Here is an 18,183-nt window from a genome sequence, read left to right on the forward strand (position 1 = left end):
AGAGAGCGCAGGTGTGGGGCCGCCGCGGGGGCCGCTGGGAGTTGTAGTGCGGCGAGCCCGGAGCGCCGCGGCCGCGGGGCGGGGGCGGACTACATGTCCCAGGGAGGCGCGGGGCCGCGGGAGGGCGGGGGGAACGAGCGGGAACCTGCTGCCGGCGGCTCCGCGCCCAGGTGAGGCGGGGGCGGCGCTCGAGGCCCAGCGGCCCTGGGGGGCGACCCCTCGGCCTCATGGGGGTGGGGGAGATCCCCCGTCTGCGCCCTTCCTCCTCCTCTTCACACCCCCAACCCCATTGACACTCATGGGCTGGGCAGAGGAAGGGGTCCAAGGGCCCAAAGGGCCCGTCTCTAGAAGGAGGCCTGACGATGTCCAAAAAGCGCCGTGACCTCATCTGACCCCATCAGCCTTTCCTGCCCAAATGCGAGGGGGGTGGCCTCGATGATCTCGTCGAGCCCCTTCCACCCCGAACAACCGCGAATCTGACACGCCCCGGCCCCCCGGGGCCGCAGGTTGAACACCTTTGTGTCTAGAAGTTTTTTTTTTAAAAAAACGCCAATTTGTAAAACTATGCTATGGGAAGAAAACTTTGCCAACGTCAACATCATTTAACCAAGTCCTGTCGTAGAAACTAAACCGAATTTAGGGGTAACGTTGGCGACGGGCGCGTTTTAGCCGTGCCCCCCTCGTGGCGGGAGCGTGGCTTGAAGCGGGCCCAACTCCCGCCGCCTCGCGGGCGTGTTAAGGAGAGCTGGAAAAACAAGTCTGCCTCGAAGCGTTCATTTTTAAGGGACTGTGCTACGCTGGGCTCAGATGCTCGTTTCTGTTCTGTTACCGTGTAGGTTTCTGGCTAAATATTTGCGGCGCGGATGAGAAATTGGCAGCTACCTGTCGACTTCTGTATTAAAAAGGAAGATGCCAGACTTGAGTGTGGATCTCTGAAAAAGATGGTAAGTGAGAGTTGTTTGGTGTTTCTAAATCTGTGGCTTATGAAGTTGGGGACAAATGTCTTGTCTGCGATCTCCTGAGAGCGATGAGCAACTTAGTGTCACTTCTGAATGGAAAGTGCACTTGGCAGTAGAGCGAAGGTAATAAAAATTCACATTTGGATCTAATAATCAGACACGAAAGCCACCTAGAGTGTATGCACCAAGTTTCTCTCCGCTTTCTTTTCTTTTTGGCTTAGACCTGGCCAAAAAAATAAGAGTGTATGCCTACGTTGTTTCTTCATAATTTTGTAAACCAAATGGATGCTGAAAGCACACCTATGCTAACACAGTTGATTGTTCTTAGCTATGAAATCTTTTAATTAGCTCTTAGTTTCGTACACAGCGCCCTCATTTGAGTAAAGGGTTAATTTGTTTTGCTTGTCTGGTCATTTGATTTTAAAGGAAACGCAGGTACGGGCAAGGAACGTACAGCTTTAGTAAAAACTTGAAACTTTTCAATGCTTTACTGTACTCAAGATCAGGACTAAGAATGTGTTTAGCATTTTGATATTCATTGCTTTTATTTTATGTCTGTTTATAAATATATGTTATTGGCTAAACCATAAATAGTTTTCTTTGGGGCTCTTAACTTCTTAAACTGAAAGTGGAAGTCCTGAAAAATGTACAGCGTATGCAACATGGAGCTCTTTTGTTTGTGTTCTTGGCTTTGAGTTTTTGTTTTGTCTAATTGTTTTGTGATTTCCCCCCCACATCCTGACCAAACTATATCCTCCTTCTGTTTAAATTACAAATTCTAAAATTTTACCTCCTTTGGACTGAGATTTTGTGTGCAGTGTCCCATACAGAAGGCTTTTAAGGGTCATACAGCCTTTCCTTCTAAAGTCAGAATGACTACTTAAAGTGTTTTCTAAGGTGATGGTAACAAAGCTGTTACTATTTCATGACTGGGAGCCTGTGCAAAATGAGTTAAGTGGTCTCATTTATTTCCTAGTGAATTAGTGTCTGCAGCACAAAACCACTGTTATAATTGTGACCTGGTTCTTTAGGATATACTATATTAGCTCTTTCTCTAACCATGCTAAAGCAGGAGTGCAGGACAGATCCATATACTACCGGCAAAACTTTAGGAAACTTGCATATGTTATGCGCAAATTTATACAAATGATAAATTTGAGTCTTTTGTTCTGTCTGACACCTTTCATTAACATTACACGTCCTTATACTGGTTACTGGTATCACTCAATTGTCTGAATGTTCTTAGGGCACAAACTTCAAAGTACTTTTGGTTTTCTCTAACCCCAAGTCCAGTGCTGCAAAACTTTTCTTAGTATAAAGTTTACAAGAAATAAGCTGGGTGCCTTGAGCTCTAGTTTGGAAGTGGAGGGGGCATAGAACATTACAAATGATCTTTGGTCTTAAAAACAGTTATTGGTATTTGGTCTCATTTTTCTATAGGCAAATATCGGTTCAAACAAAATAAAATACTGCCTTTTTTGAAGGGAAGGAAGATCAAATCACACTGACAATTCAGAGGCAGATAATCTCATGTTCTATTTCTGCAGGAACAGCTGCAGGGCAGATGTTCTAGTTCAGTGCAATCTACAGCAGCTGTGAACAAGTATTTGTCCATAAATGCAATGGTCATGTTGATTAGTAGCCTAATGTATTTCAGGAATGGAAATATAAGAGATGTAGAGCCTATCCCGAAAAGCTATTTGTGTCCCACAGGAATAAGCATCAGTCATTCTGAAAGTAGCTAGTTAGGCGAACGTTTTCTTCTGCAGAAGGAATTCGATTTTTCATTCCTGAAAGATAAATATGTTTTAGATGACAAGAAAATACCTGTTCAAATAAATAGATTTCTCCTCTGCTTCTCCCCAATATTTAACTTTTATTATACTAATGAAGGAAGTATTGACAGGTGCTCATACACAGTGCCAAAATAATGAAAATTGATCCTCACCTGGCTATAGCAACCAAGGACATTTTCTCAATGGAGGTCTAGTTCAACATAAAAGCAATATTTTGTCTTTTGGGGATGAGATGTAAAAAATGATTGATAGATAAAGCAACTTCTCTTGGTGTATTTTGTGAGCCTCAGAAAATGTTAAAAATATATGCACTGTTACCAAATGATTTAAAGCTTTAGATCTGACTTCCTGGGCTGGATTGATTTGAAAAAACATAAAAAATAGTATTGGTTCCCCTGTGCTCATTCACAGCAGCTAAGATTTGGCTAAAAGTGCTCTAACAGAACATTGATGTGTGTGCCCTTTGTAAGTAGCTTTATGCTGGATATATCCAGAGAGGCTGTGGAATCTCCATCCTTGGAGGTTTTTTAAGACCCAGCTAGACGAAAACTTGACTGGGATGATCTGGTTGGGGATGTTCCTGTTTTGAGGTGGGGGTTGGATTAGATATGACCTCCTGAGGTCCCTTCCAACCCTAATTTTTTGTTATTCTAACTATAGGCCAGGTGTTCAGAAACCAGAAACGGGTCTACTGTCATCTGAAAACTCTAGTTGGGGTGCTTCCTTTAAATCCATAAAGAATCTGGGTTGTTTTTTTTGTTCTTGATAAGTGTTTGGGTAATGTGACAAACTTTCTCTCTAATCTGATGTTTTTGAATCCTATTTGTCATTTCCACTATGAATCGCAAGCCCACTGGCTTTTAAAATTGTGGGTATGTAAACAACACCAAAAATTTTTTTTCAATTAGAATATATTCAGTGAAGGTGTGTAACTCTGCAACATTTATCCTTTACGCAGGTCTCATGCAAGGTAATCTTCATTATTCCACTATTTTGCTAGAGGGGCTTGGCCATTTTACTTAACTACCACATGCATCTCATCTACACTGTCAGTCCTTTTTCACTTTGGTTTTTTTGTACAGCTGCTGAATTTGTATTTGAATTGTAGGAGAAGGACATTTAAAGCACATCTTTGTGGAGTCCTGTCCTGTAAACAAAGATGAACCCACAACACTCAAAGCAAATTTGTTCTTTCTCTGGTGATAACCCTACACAGATTTTTATGGCCAGAGTGGGTGTGTGCGAGTGGGAGTGTGTGTTCCCTGCTTTACAATTATGTAAATTGCAGCATGGATCAACTGTGTGTCTTGCACAAGTAACTGGGAGAACCAGAACTGTAATTTAGGTCCTATGCTCTAATTTCGAAACAGTCTGTCTCCTTCAGTTATCTGAGAAGAATGCTGAAAATGCAGTTTTGAATAAAACTTACAGTAAAGGCTCTCTGACACCCAACAAGCTCCTAAATAACTCGTTGACCAGCAATTTGGTAACCTAACTATGGGTTATACATTTGTTCCCATCCTGCTTTTAAGCTACTTCTCAAAATCTGAATCTTCCTCTTTCTTTCATAACCACTTTTATTTCTGAACTTTCTCCCCCAAAATCTTAAGAGCCCATTGTCTAAGTTAAGATGACCCCAAATTCTCTCTTCCCAGTGCAGGATATTCAATAACATTTTGTAATGGGAAAGCCAAGTGTGGCAGAGTTAATCCAGTCACTCTTGAGGCTCATTAATTCTCTGTAAGTGTCTCATTCTGGAGAACCATTTCATTCATGGTAGAAATGTACCACTTATATCCTCCAATTGCTATAATCTACCTCACCAATAGCGAGTCTAATCAGGTGCTGAGCCTTCTTCTGCAGTCTTCAATTATCAATGTCACCTAGTGCCAAGGGCATAATGAACTTGAACTCACTGACTGCTTATCATTTGGCAGTAGTGTCATTTTATTCATGTGTACAAATTTTAAAGTTGAGCTGAGGAAATCATGCAAAGTGTCAGACTGACATGACCAAAGACTTGACATCACTTGATTAAGCACAGTAATAGGTATTGAAGCAGTGCAAGCTTTTCCCACACAGCTCTGCCAAAGTGCCTAATTCAGCCCTAATTGAAGGGACCACATGTAGGAGTAAAACAGGATTTCTTTCTCTGTCCTTCAGCTCTTACTCTTTAGGCTTGAGAGAGCCTCTGGGGTGGAGGGTGCAAATTGCGAAGGCTGCTAATGTGAAGTGGATGCTTCTTTTCCACAAAACTGAACTAGTCCAATTTTTGGAGTTAAGGGATGTATATATGTGCACATGCACATGCCCGCGTCTACAGAAGTTAATACATAAATGTTTTGTTTTCCTCCAAGTTACCTGAAGTCACAGTTGTTTAGCACAGTTTATTGACTCCTTATGCTTTCTTATACTTGGTCAGGGGTTACATTTACATGACTCATGCTAATTTAATAGTGTTGTGAGTTATTTAAAAGTCACCCATTGGAGATTTTTATAAAACAGGTTTTTCAATACAAGTTTTGGTTTATGAAACGAGACATGTGAAGGCCCACCTGGAGCTTTCAGGCTGCAGTCAGCCACTTCTAACTTTTTCCTCTTATTAAACCGCAATCAGGACGTCTTTCATGTTTCCAATTTTCCTCTTCTAATATGAAAGCGGAAATTTTAAAAGCAGCCAAGCTGCAGGCATAGCTGTTCAGAGAAAATAGGTCTGGCTGCCATACACTACACTGACTGCAGAGTGTTTAGATGACATGATGGTGACATAGAAAGGATCTGAACAACACAAAGGCATGGGGAATACACATTTTGGTTATTTGAACATGTTATGGGGAGAACGGAATAGGTTTTCACAAGGGTTCTTTGAGGCTTGGTATAAAAAGTGGGGAAAAGAGACTGTACATAGCTTGAAAAACTGCGTTCTGTTTTAAATATGGATAGCCTGGAAATAACCTCATTAAATTATTGCTGCCAGAAATCATTCCTAGCTGATCCTCTCCTTCAATTCAGTAATATTGCACCTTCACATCCTGATTTATGCTTTAGGGCCGTGCGTGCGGGAAGAATAACTATGACATTGCCTTTCTGAAGAGCTGCGCACTCTCTGTCCTGGTCCCAATCCCTCCCAGTTCAGTGCTGCAGCCAGAGTCAGTTGTTGTGGGGAGGTTTTATCAGTGATGGTGCCAGGCAGTAACTGTTCCTTTTGCAATCGCATTGATTTTTAGATCCTGGGTGTGGAATAGTCTCTGCATGGCCCTGTTGGGAGCAGACTGATAAGGCTCCTTGTTTCTTAGCAACCACACGTCTGCCATAATCAGAACCTGCCCCTCTGCAGCTGGAATGAGAATCCTGAATGTCTCAAAATTGTACCTTTAACTGAGGTAAGTCTTTCCCCTCAGACCCACTTGATCTAAAGCTTTTATATTTGATTAAATAACATTTCAGCAGAAGTTTCTTTTGGATGGAGAGAGGTTCTACTTTCTTTGTCTTTTAATGCTGCTATATTTTTGTCCTTTTTTTTTTTTTTTTTATTTAGACATCTCTCATCCCTGGGCATGGCAGTGCCATATGTCCTTCTCTTAACTAGACTCGTAGCTGAAGTTACTAGCAAATCCACCGAAAGTTCGGTACGTATTGTATGCCATAGCGCTGCACGAATAGTCATGCTGCCCTGAAGGAAGGGTTCAAATTTGCCCCGTGTATGTCCTGATCTACTTCCAGGAGGGATGTAGGTGTGTTTTCCTTTGCATTGTAGCTGTCAGAGTGTTTGTTGCTTTCAAAAAAACTGGTGTACCTGGATCGCAGCACTAAATGTCATTACCCTTTTTGTTCTTCCTCAGGCAGTGTTTGTGGCCAATGAGCTGTTTGTTAAACTGAGCAGACCCCGTCCAACAGGGGTGAAGAACTAGCCCTCAGAACAACATTTTTGATTGGATGTTGCATCCGTCCATTAACTTAGGTACCCAGTGAGATTGAACTTGCCCTGAGAATAGATTGTCTATCAAAGTACTGAACCCACCCGAGACGCACGTTTTGGCTAGAAGAAAGGCAGCTGGTAGCAGAACACCCACTGAAAAACATGATTTTAAAAGCTTTTTCCATCTTTGCAGGGGTTTAGGTTGTAGCCGTGTTGGGCTAAGGACATAGGCAGACAAGGTTCCTTGGGTGAATTTGATATCTTTTATTAGACCAAGGTCTAATAAAAGATATCAAATTCACCCAAGGAACCTTTTCCATCTTTCACACTTTATGGTAGTATCTTAGCTAGATACTAAGGCCTGCAATATAATGACTTCAAAAAGTTGCCCAAGAATCTGCCTCTTGCTTTATTCCATAGCAAATGGACAGAAACCTATAACCTCTCTCCAGGAAAATTCAACCTACAAGCCTTTATGTGCACTAAACAGCCTATTTTCTCATTGATACGTCTTTCTGGTTCTTTACTGTAGCATATCCTTCCCTCCCACGTTCTACTGACTCGGTAAAGTTTGTCCCTGTAATTAAACTTCATTATCTCAACTACCTCAGGAGCGAATGACACACTATCTGATATTTTTATTTCTCATCACCTGTGTGATCTGTCATGCTTGGGTACTAGTCAGTCTTTACTTTCTACCCATTTCACTTCAGTCTTTATGATTTGTAAATTACTTAGCTCGCTATTTTGGCAGGAGAATTTCATTTAATCACACTTAGTATTCTCAGTGTTGCACAAAATGCTACCTAGCAAGCTTACAAGATGGTAGCAGGCTTGTACTTCACAGGGGTGTTTTGTAGCTTTATTCCTATTTTACTGGTGGTCAAGATGGGTATGTGCCTGTAGTGAGCCTGTGCAGAGCTGGAAAAAGCTAGGGAGTTCCCACCTCCCACCTCTGCTCAGACAAATTGCCCACATTATAAAGCATTTGGAAACCAGTCTTTTATTTTTCTTCTTGTTTTGGTTTTTAAGAAACGTGTATAATTAAATAAGAAAGAATGGTCTTCAGGGACATTTTAGCCCTGTAAAGAAGATGCTTGTTCAGCTTTGGCCTGTTTTGCTTTTAATGTGGAAAAGGATGTTATTGTTTATTGCAATATGGGTATCTAATGACAGAATGGCTTTTCCACTTATTTTGCTAGTAACATTTTCCTTGCAGAAACACTTATTTTTAAAATTTCCCGTATGGAGATTGGCTTGTTTACACCAATGTCAAGTTTTCTAATGAGTGCTTTTTTATAGTAGACTTCCTAAAAGTGAGAGCAAGTTTATTTTTTCATAATTGAGTCCTACTGTCAGTGCATCTAAACAAGTCAAAAAGAGCGGCTTAATTCAGTGAGCTGTCGCACACGAGCTTGGTTCTTGCCGTGATGCTGACAGTCTTACATGTTTGTTTTTTTATTTTAACTACAACGTCAATGCAAAGATCCCTATTTCTGCATGTGCTCTGTGAAATTAAGAGTCTACCCAAAAGTGTGAAGCGTAGACAAAATAACAGGCTGCCTTGCCTTAGAGTGCAGGGAGAAAGACAGACCCTCAGATCTGTGCCAGGAGGAGGCCTTGCTCTGCTGTCTTGTCAGCAGGTTCCTGCATCCTGCAACGGACTTTTTGCTAGTCTGCCATCTCTGCAAAAGGGTGGGGACTGGGCTAATCAAGGTAGACGATATATTGTCTTAACTGTAAATTGTGGGCCCCTTCTCTAGAGGGGTTCCCCCTGTGTGAGGAAAGTTTTTGAAGCAGTCGTGGCCCGGGGAAGTCTCTGGCCACACAATTCCAGTGGATCTTTTGTGTCATCAGGAGATGTGACTGGGGCCATCAGGGACCAGAACTGTTCTGGAAGTACAGCCTCTCGCAATGAAGGGTCCTTTAGAATCTGTTCCACTGTCAACGCTCCTATGATCTGTTCTTCTCCCCAAAGAAAGCGGCTAGGGGAAAATCTATTAATGGAATCTTGCTGTGATTTCTTTTCCATGGTCTCACCAAAGAAGAGAAAAATCCTTGGTAATAGCTGTACTTTTTTTGGCTTAGCAAGTGCTGTTAAGGGCCGTTCGTTAAAGCTGTATCCAAAGTCAGCACTGATGCATAGTGTTTTTACATTCATTTCCAAAAAACCTGGCCTGGGCAAGTTAAGCGTGTCGTGTTAGAACGAAACAGCCTGTTCTGCATCCCTTAGTATTGTTTATCCCAAAAAGTGATGGTGAACTGACTGTTGCCACAGGTCTCACCTGCTGTTGTATTTTACCATTCATATAAACTGAGTGGGCGCAACCAGACATGCATGGACATTTGGTTTCCTGGGGACAAGTAGCAGCAGTGCACCTTGCACTACTGCTACTTGTCCCCGGGAATGCCCATGCCATGTGCGCTTTGGCACATGCCAAATTACACCAAGGGGTGGTAGGGGAAGCTGGGCCCCAGCAGCCATACCTGGTGTCCCAGGGGTCTCCCAGGGCTGCAGCTGCGGCAGTCCTGCTGGCAGCTGCAGCACAGCTCCAGGCATCCCGGCTCTGCTTTTCAGCAGCCTGTGCTACCCGGGCATGCGCTGCTCCGGGTTTTTTTTCCTGCAGTTTGGTTTTTATTGTTCTTTTTTGACCCCTGGATATCCAGGGATCCAAAAAAAAAAAAAGTGGAAAAAACCCTGGAGCAGCATACGCTCGGACAGCATGCCCTTGCAGTGCAGAGAATGCTGGACTGTGCAGTATGTGGTGCTGAAAACATGCTTGCGGTGCCACATAGTGCACAACCATGCTTGTCTGGATGCGCCTCGTGAGATTTGAGCCGTGTTATGTAAAGCCAAGAGCCGTGGGAAAAATGCTCTTTTTCTCTTTTTAGGTGTCGCAGTCAGAGTGTTGCATCGATGTGTTGGATGCCAACAGTACCTGTCCTGTCACCAACCAGTGCAGTCCAGGTAGTGTCATCTTGCTCAAGGGAAATTCCAAAGTATTTTTCTGTAGCCAGTGACAAAACAGAATATAATTAACTGGAGAAGGAAGGAGGAGATACTGAATATCAGCATTTTGAGGAATGCTGTTCTCTTCTCACTGTGCCATATGTATCTTATAAAAGTTAGATTTTCACTGCCTTCCATTGGCATACTTGTTTTTAGGTTCTCACTTGGTACAAGTTACATGATGCAACATGTGTTGTAAATTAATATTTATAAGTACCGGTGTTGGGTATGTATCACAAAAACGCAGCAACAGGCGGCCAAAGGAACAGGAAGAAAGACTTCTGACTTGGCTATTGTAATACAACGGTGTTATCTTTTTGTTACAGGGAAATGCTGCATTCTCTCTTTCTGTCACAGTAGGCCTTTAAAGAAACCCTAGTTGATTCCCTCTGCTATTGTCATTCTCCAATAATATTATGAAATAAGTTGAAGATCTAATGTTTAAGCTGAATTTAAAATTTTTAAATTAATCTGTTGTAGACACCAAGTCAGTTTAAGAATGTGCAGGCACAAACATTACTGACTCTGCTTTAAAACTAAAGAATTGAAAATCATATCACCCCTTTACCTAAGACACAGACCCTGCAGTCTGTCTTTTCCTTGCAGTAGATATTAAAATGCCAATTAAACGCATCTAATCTAAGTGCTTTGCTCTTAGTTTATTTAAACATTACTTGATTACTGCTTCCGTTTCTGTTCTTAAATGATGCGAAACGTGGCAAATCTGTGGTCCATAAGTTATGGAATCACGTTCTCTTATATTGCATTGTAAAATGTTAATCTACCAAAATCGTTGGTGTCAGATAAAGTGCTTTCTCACTTCCTTCCCATTACTGTAGAAAGGCTTTGCCCTTACAGTGGGTCTGTTTGTGTTTAGATTAAATGTCAGATGTAATTTATTACTAAGGGCATCAAACGTGCAGCTTCCCTCTGAGGAAAACCTAACAGCAGAGCTGTTTTCAAATCAGCGCCTTACTAATGGTATGCTTTATGGGATAATTGATCCCAGTTTGGCTGAAGGCTCGGGAGAACTGGATTTTAGCCAGCACAGTGAGTTTTAACTTTAAAATCCAGAGTGTAATATGATCTAGTAGGAATATCCTCCTAATCTCAGGGTTTGTATGTCATAGGACACAAGGCAAAAAGGAAATGATTGCATCTCTATTCTATTAAATAAAGTTGGTGTTGAAGGTGTGCCTTTAACGTTTTTCCCCCTTTCTTTATCAGAGAGAGAGAAACTTTTTGTCTTGAAACATAAATTGAGAAACTTGGAACCCAAAGACATTTCCTACAACAAAAGCTTAATCAGTTTCCACCCCTATCTGGTAGAATGGCTGATATAAAAGAGCTACCATCTGTCACAGAATAGTTGAAACAGGCTGTGGTCCTTTTGACCTGAAACAAATTACACAATAGTAGAGAAGACTTGGCCATAAAAAAAAAATAAATCTGTATTATGGGCTACATTGATGCTATTAATTTGCCTGCTCTCTGACTGACTGACAGTGCTGAGTCTCATGTATCTGTTCATTCACAAAGGGTTTTTTTTTTCCTCCTTTCTGAGTTTAAATTATTTTTCTTGGTATTAAATCTTTCTTTAGCAGTGTCTGAGTCTGAAAGTGCAGGGAGAATGAAAGGAGGGCAGGGCTTTCTCTATGTAGTAGTTCTTTAAGGGTGGTTGGGGGAATGATTGAAGAGAGGAAATTATAATGTACTTTTAAAAAGCTAAGTGGTGAATGGGTTTGTCTTAAAATAACCTCTTGTGTTTGTTTGTTTGTTTGTAACTTTTATGTGTCCTTAGTTTCCTGTATAAAGGGTACATCTTGTTACAATGGGAGCTTTAGAAAGGAAAGGGCTTTGTTTTGTGTAGCATAATAGTAAGCAAGACCACTTTGGTGCATATGTTTTATAGAACAGAAGCTCATGCTTTCTGATGCTTGATTGTAAAAAAAGAGGAACATGTTCCTGACACACTTATTTCCTGCATGGTGTACACTTTTGTTCTTGTGCAGGTTGTTACAGAAGATGGAACGAGGATGGTAGTAGCAGCTGTATTAAATGCAAGAATGATACCACTCCTGTTACATCAGCTTACAATCTGAGTGATTGCAAAAATAGTAAGTTATCTGTCGCCCCGTTTCCTGTGTGCCAGCCTCTCTATTTGTACACACTTCGTCCAGCCAAGACTATCCTAGAAGAGGCTGAGGGTTTCTGGTTTCTACATATTTTTTTCTTTGTTCCAAAGCTACTTAAGGGTAAAATAAGGTCTCTGAGGTGGATAGAGGTTTCAAACTCCCTCCAGAGCCTGTCAGTCTCCCTAAAATCAACCATAAAAGGCTGCCGTGGAACTGTGTAAGGCTCAACAGGCCAGAGTCTAGGAGACAAAAGATCATAATCTCCTTTTTGACATATTTTGTGTACATGCCAGAATGTCTGATCTTTACAGGCAGTAAGAACTCTTATTGTGTGAATTTTTGCAAACTCTTAAATACCAAAATGTTTAAAAGAAGGAAAAGACTTGCATGGACCAACATAATGAACACTTTATTTCTTGGATGCTTTATCCTCTATTGTTGGAAAGAGGCAGTTGGTGTAGGCATGTGCTAGGGATCCCTCCTGAGCACAAATAGCTCCTTCTTTCAGGAAGCTCAGCTGCACTCTCTCTCACAGAAGAGGTTAGATTTCTCCCTCTTTTGCTTTCATCGCTGAGGTATGCTTTTATTTGACTCTAAATCTTTTAGCCAAACTAGGAAGGGGAAAAAAAAAACCTTGATCCAAAAGGTTGTGGGGAATGAATTGTTCTCTCCTTTGCCAGAAGAGGGTGATCAAACACCTCTTTCTTTTTTCCCCTCTCTGGAAGTGGCAGAGGTGATATTGTGAAATAGCATTTATCTCCTGGGGGGAAAACAGATTTCAAGCTTCTCAGTAATTAGCTGGTGTCAAGTATGATGAAGTTTATCGCTTATAATCATTAATGAATATGCACTGTTTTGGTGCTTCCTAAAAAAATGTTTTTTTTTTCCCCCCCTCACATAGCTCCTCCTACCAGAGGAATGCATTTCCAAATGAATGTAAGCACTGTAACCCCCATCCTACCGAATATAGGTACGTAAATAGAAATGTCTTATAATGGGGTAGCCTTCTATGTTGTCTTTTCCATTCCCCCCATTATCATTCTGTTTGCTACATTTTGTGAGAAGCTTGATCCCCTATCTTAAGGCTTGCAGCTAACTTTAATTCATTCTGTATTTTGTAGAACTTTTCTTAAAAAGCAAGACTTTGAGGTGTCAAATTCTTGTAGTGTTACTCTAACCGTTTGCAGCAAATCATGAAGAGATTAGTTTAGAGAGATGTATAGATTATGCCGCTTGCTTGCCAGTTCAGTGTTAAACCTTGCTGCAGCAAGGCTCATGGGGAATTTTGTATGTAATTTTAATGTTACTAATTCTGATGAAATCTGAGGCACTACAGCCCTAGAATAAAGGTTGACACTTTTAATTTGGGGGGCCATTGTAACCCACATATGATTGCTCATCAGTCACTTCAGATTGGTTACTTTGCATGCACTGGTTTTACATGTATTGCAAGCAGATATATTTGACTGCTGAAGTGTGGGTCACCATTGGAGGTAGAATCCCAGACAAGTGACTTCATGGGCTGGTTTTAAAATAACTACTTTGTGTTTAGTACTCATGCATTGGAAGATTTAACTGCAATTTCTTAATCTGGGTCTACATACAGTTAGGTGTTACTCAGGCTCCTTCCAGACAGCTTTGCCAGTGCACACACGTTTCACCTTCATTATTTTGGACTTCTCAAGCAGAACCTACCCAAGACATCCCGGTTGTTAGCTTGCGGTCTGCTCAGGAGACTAGGCGGTGTAGGATGTGCCGTCATACTTGTATGAAGTCCATTATGATTCCAGGTTTCTCAATCAAGTTTGTTTTCATACGCATATCAAACATGTACTGAATTTCTTTTAGTCCTTCATGTGATCGAGGCCAGCCTTCTTTACAAAAGTATCATAGAGAAGTTAGCATCCAAATGGTGTAAAAGAGCTATCCTGCTTAGGAAAATGAAGAGTTAACAGAAAATTCTTCATAACACATTGCAAATTTTTGGGAACCAGCATTGGAAGGTGCAGTCACATGTATACAGATTTTTTTCGGAAAATATTTGCAGTTTAGAAATCTCACTAAACAGTCTTTCACCCTGATTCAGAATGCAGATTGAAAATTGAAAATAGAGCGATGCCACAGAGGTTTCTTTATGCAGAAAAGTCTGTTTTCTAGTAAACACTGGAGGTGGTGTATCTGTTGTTTCTTTGTCCTAATCACAACAAGAATTTCAGCATTCCTTTGCTTAAAATAATTTGTTGCCTATTCATGTGATAATGACTTCAGTCAAGAAAAATGAAGCAAATAGAGCAAGTCTTTTGGAAGAAAAATTTTACTAGTGTTCCTAGGAGATGCATGTAGGCTGCTTCTAGGTATAGTGGACAAGTAGTCTGTAGTTTGGCCAGTTCTGTATGAAGCAACTTAAATTTATCTAAAATGCTTTTTTTTATTTTGGATGCTTTTGCTCAGTGCCTGCCAACACTGGTTTTGAAAAGCATAAAAGCAGAAACATTTGGAACAAAAGTATATGGATGTTTTCAGAAAAACAAAATTGCATTGGTTGTTGGTTCAGGCTGCAGTGTGGTAAAATTAGTATTGGAAGATGATTCCTAACCATTTCAAGAAGGCTTTCATGAGAGAGATTTTGGTATACAAAGATAATGTTGTTCTCCTCTAAATAGGAGGGAGTTACTCCATAGTTTCCATAACAGCAATGAGAGAATAAATTGCCTTGCCCCTTGTATCGTGAGCAATTTCTAGTGAATAATAGGTTATTTCCTCTGATTTCACAGCGGGTCCAGAAGTGGCAGCTTCGCTCATCTTAGGGACATTCTTCATCAGTTTATTCCTAATTCTGTGTGTGGCTTCATTCTTCTACCTCAAACGTGCCAATAAACTTCCAAATATATTCTACAGAAGAAACAAAGGTAAATAATCTCTCTAAATAATTACCTGTTTCATCTTAAGTTTAGCAAGCAGATTTAGCAAAGGCCAACCCCATTTCCATAACTTCCAGAGTTCGGCATTCTAAATTATTTTTATGTAGCTGTTGTAAGCTGTCCAGCCAAAGCAAAATGTAATGAATAAACACTATCTGCACTCCACTGGCTGTGCATACTTTTGTAGTGCAGCAGGACAGTCTTGTCCTAGGTTAACGTTGGTTCTTTTATGGTCTGTAGCTCGCAAAGGGGTCTGACAATCCAGCACTTCACGTTAGATGTCACTAAACATTCTAGATCAGATTTATTAGCTGATGCTATCTGTACAGAGAGTGTTGTTGTGGAATAATTGGGCCAAAAGGAATCTCATGAGGTTCAGCAAGGACAAGTGCAAAGTCCTGCACTTAGGACGGAACAATCCCATGCACCGGTGCAGACTGGGGGCTAACTGGCTGGACAGCAGCTCTGCATAAAAGGACCTGGGGGTGACAGTGGACAATAAGCTGAATATGTGCCAGCAGTGTGCCCTTGTTGCCAAGAAGGCTAATGGCATACTGGGCTGCGTTAGTAGGAGCATTGCCAGCAGCTCAAGGGAAGTGATTATTCCCCTCTATTCAGCACTGGTGAGGCCACATTTGGAGTACCTTGTCCAGTTTTGGGCCCCCCCACTACAGAGAGGATGTGGACAAATTGGAGAAAGTCCAGTGGAAGGCAATGAAAATGGTGAAAGGGCTGGGGGACATGACTTATGAGAGAAAACTGAGGGAACTGGGCTTATTGAGTCTAGAGAAGAGGAGACTGAAAGGGGACTTAATAGCAGCCTTCAACTACCTGAAGGGCAGTTTGAAAGAAGATGGAGCTGGACTGTTCTCAGTAGTGGCAGATGACAGAACAAGGAGCAATAAGTTCAAATTGCAGTAAGGAAGTTTAGGTTGGATATTAGGAAGAAATTTTTCACTAGGCGGGTAGTAAAACACTGAACAGGTTACTCAGAAAGGTGGTGGAAGCTCCGTCCTTGGAGGTTTTCTAAGTCCCAGCAAGACAAAACTTTGGCTGGGATGATCTAGCTGGGGCTGGTCCTGCTTTGAGCAGGGATTGGACTAGATGTGACCTCCTGAGGTCCCTCCCAACCCTAACTTTCTGTGATTCTGTATAACACTAGTTTTCATCCCATTGTGTTCAAAATACTTTTCAGACATTGACTGACCCTCTCAACACCCTGCTGCATTATTTGTTCTTACAAATAGGCAAAACAAGCACAGAAGAGCAATGGGATTTACCAAAGATGAGGTAGCAGTAGTAAAATGGGGTAGAATCCACCATTCCTCTGCATCTTCCTGTCCTGTGTGTAGGGTGACTTGGGACTCTCAGGAATCAATCACCTGACAATTATAGCGTGAACCCACCACTATTTTGTTGTTTGTTTGTTTCTTATGGCAAGACTTTTTTTTCCTGCTTCTGCCTTTCTACAACAGTGTTGGGAAGCAATGTAAATCTGAAATTCAATTGTATAGCTAAGATGCAATGAGTTGAAATTGTTCCTGCAGTATCTCTATTGAAATCAATAGTACTACACAGGGGGGCAAACTTCCCCAATATTTAGCTGTTATGGTATCTACTGGGCTTTTGTTTCAGTTGCTTCTGCTGCAATAGATTTACGTAACACATCTGAATGTTATTGGACTCCAGCCTTTCAAAGCTAGGGAACAAATGTGTTATATTTGATCAGTAACTTTGGTACCATTAGAGACAAAAAAAGAAGCTGAAAAGAATCTGCCTCCCCAGCACTTTCCTTGTCAATCCCATGTGCAGTGGTTACTATTTGAGAGCTGCTTCTGTCTTAGCAAACGTATATGTTTCAGTACCTTGTTAACTAGCTTGGTAATCCATTCACCTCCAATTAGGTACAAACGGAGCCAATTCAGAACCAAACTTTCCACACAGAAATCACTAAATAAGAGTGACAAACAAGCAAAGAAAAACAGGTCTTCAAAAATGAGTTCAGAAATCTTCCACATAACCATAGTAACTTAATTATATATTGCAGTTCCAGTGAATGTGATGCCTCTTAATATAAAGTGTACAATAATAGATACCTAGGGTCTAAGCGGTTTAGTGTTAAAGAAACTGCATGTCACAATAACGGACAAATTGAAATCTGCAGGCTGCTCTTAGGTGTCCCTTTCAGTGGATTTAGTTAACGTGGGACTCGCTTTTGGGTTTGTAAGTGGGTCAAGAGCCTCCATGCTGTGACATCTTTAATCTTGGCAGGGCAGCAAAGTAGCACAGAGGGTTCAACGGTATGTGGAGCAGAATTTTTCCTTTGTTTGTCCTAAGAAGCCCAAGTAGTTGAAACAGTGGTTTCTCACTGAGGGAGAATTATGGCCCCCTGGAAGGAATTTCTTAGAGGTGCCTTGGTTTTTAACTTTTGGGGGTTAATATTTGGCATGCTGCCCACAAACACAATTCATAGTCTGCAGAAAGGTTGGTATGATCCTGTATCTGCTGCTTTCTCCAAACTGTTTCGCTGCCTTCTGTTCCTGAGAGCTGGCTACTGCTGCTTTTCTTCATTGCAGCTTGTTCTAAGCATAGTAAGGCTGCCATGTGTTCCTTTTTCTGGCAGCTCTGGGAGCAAACTGAGAACAGGATGAACCCTGTAAGAATGATATATATATTTTGGAGGGCTTTGTAACCCTGTAATGCTGAAAAAGTTATTTGGGCAAGGAGCTCTATTAATGAAGAGTTCAAATGTGGCTCAGTTGTTGCTTCCCACAAAACAACGCAAGAGATTTCTGCCTCAATTCAGGCATATTGGGCTGATCTGATTATTCAGTTTGAAAGATTTAAATAATTCTTTCACTTTTACTACAGAACTGTTTCCTACAGTATCTACACAATTGAAATGAGCAGCTCTAACCTTCTAAAGCAGTGATGGTCTCTCTGTCTCTCTCTCCTTTCCCCCTTAGCATCTGTTCTGCAGCCCAGTGAAACAGTAAGTAAAATCATTTTTTTTTAATGTGCACCGATGTCATTCTTTACGGGGTTGAATACAGGGCTAGGTCAGCCCCAAATCTAGATTCTGTAAAGTGAAACTCCTTTCAAAATGTAAGACCCATAAGAAAGGTCCTTGAATTACTTTAAAAGAATCCTGTCAACCGAGCAAACATTCCCTTTTGGATGTGGAAAAGTGGGTTGCTATCCTGTATGAACATGTAAGAAACTGGAAGTAAAATTGATCAGAAAATAGAGCATCATTAGTATTTGTATTATGCATGTAGGGGAAAAAACACCAAGTTAAAGGCAGCATTTCACAATGAGAAAATGGATTTTTTAAGAATCACATTAGCTTTTCGTATCTTGGAAAGTTATTATGACACTTCTTGAACATTGCATTTTTGTAACCTTACAGTATCAACTTTTAATTTTTATAGTAGAAACTGTAA

The 18,183-nt window shown here is 41.1% G+C and overlaps 1 protein-coding gene across 3 annotated transcripts in view; it reads left to right on the forward strand.

The window, feature by feature from the left end:
• Window positions 1-18,183, forward strand: part of C13H1orf159 (chromosome 13 C1orf159 homolog) — a 33,356-nt gene that overhangs the window by 11,088 nt on the left and 4,085 nt on the right. Inside the window, exons 1-9 of one of the 3 annotated variants that reach the window (XM_006277793.4) lie at window positions 108-170; window positions 837-944; window positions 5,983-6,138; window positions 6,294-6,384; window positions 9,567-9,642; window positions 11,697-11,801; window positions 12,721-12,789; window positions 14,594-14,728; window positions 17,707-17,732. In XM_006277793.4, coding sequence (XP_006277855.1) covers window positions 6,313-6,384; window positions 9,567-9,642; window positions 11,697-11,801; window positions 12,721-12,789; window positions 14,594-14,728; window positions 17,707-17,732 — 483 coding nt within the window. In that variant the 5' untranslated portion in view covers window positions 108-170; window positions 837-944; window positions 5,983-6,138; window positions 6,294-6,312. Of the gene's footprint in view, window positions 1-107; window positions 171-209; window positions 507-836; window positions 945-5,982; window positions 6,139-6,293; window positions 6,385-9,566; window positions 9,643-11,696; window positions 11,802-12,720; window positions 12,790-14,593; window positions 14,729-17,706; window positions 17,733-18,183 lie in introns of those variants that run through there. The other 2 variants (XM_019494034.2, XM_019494033.2) reach the window with 2 other exon arrangements.

This window comes from Alligator mississippiensis, chromosome 13 (assembly GCF_030867095.1).
Source record: "Alligator mississippiensis isolate rAllMis1 chromosome 13, rAllMis1, whole genome shotgun sequence".
NCBI classification, from domain to species: domain Eukaryota; kingdom Metazoa; phylum Chordata; order Crocodylia; family Alligatoridae; genus Alligator; species Alligator mississippiensis.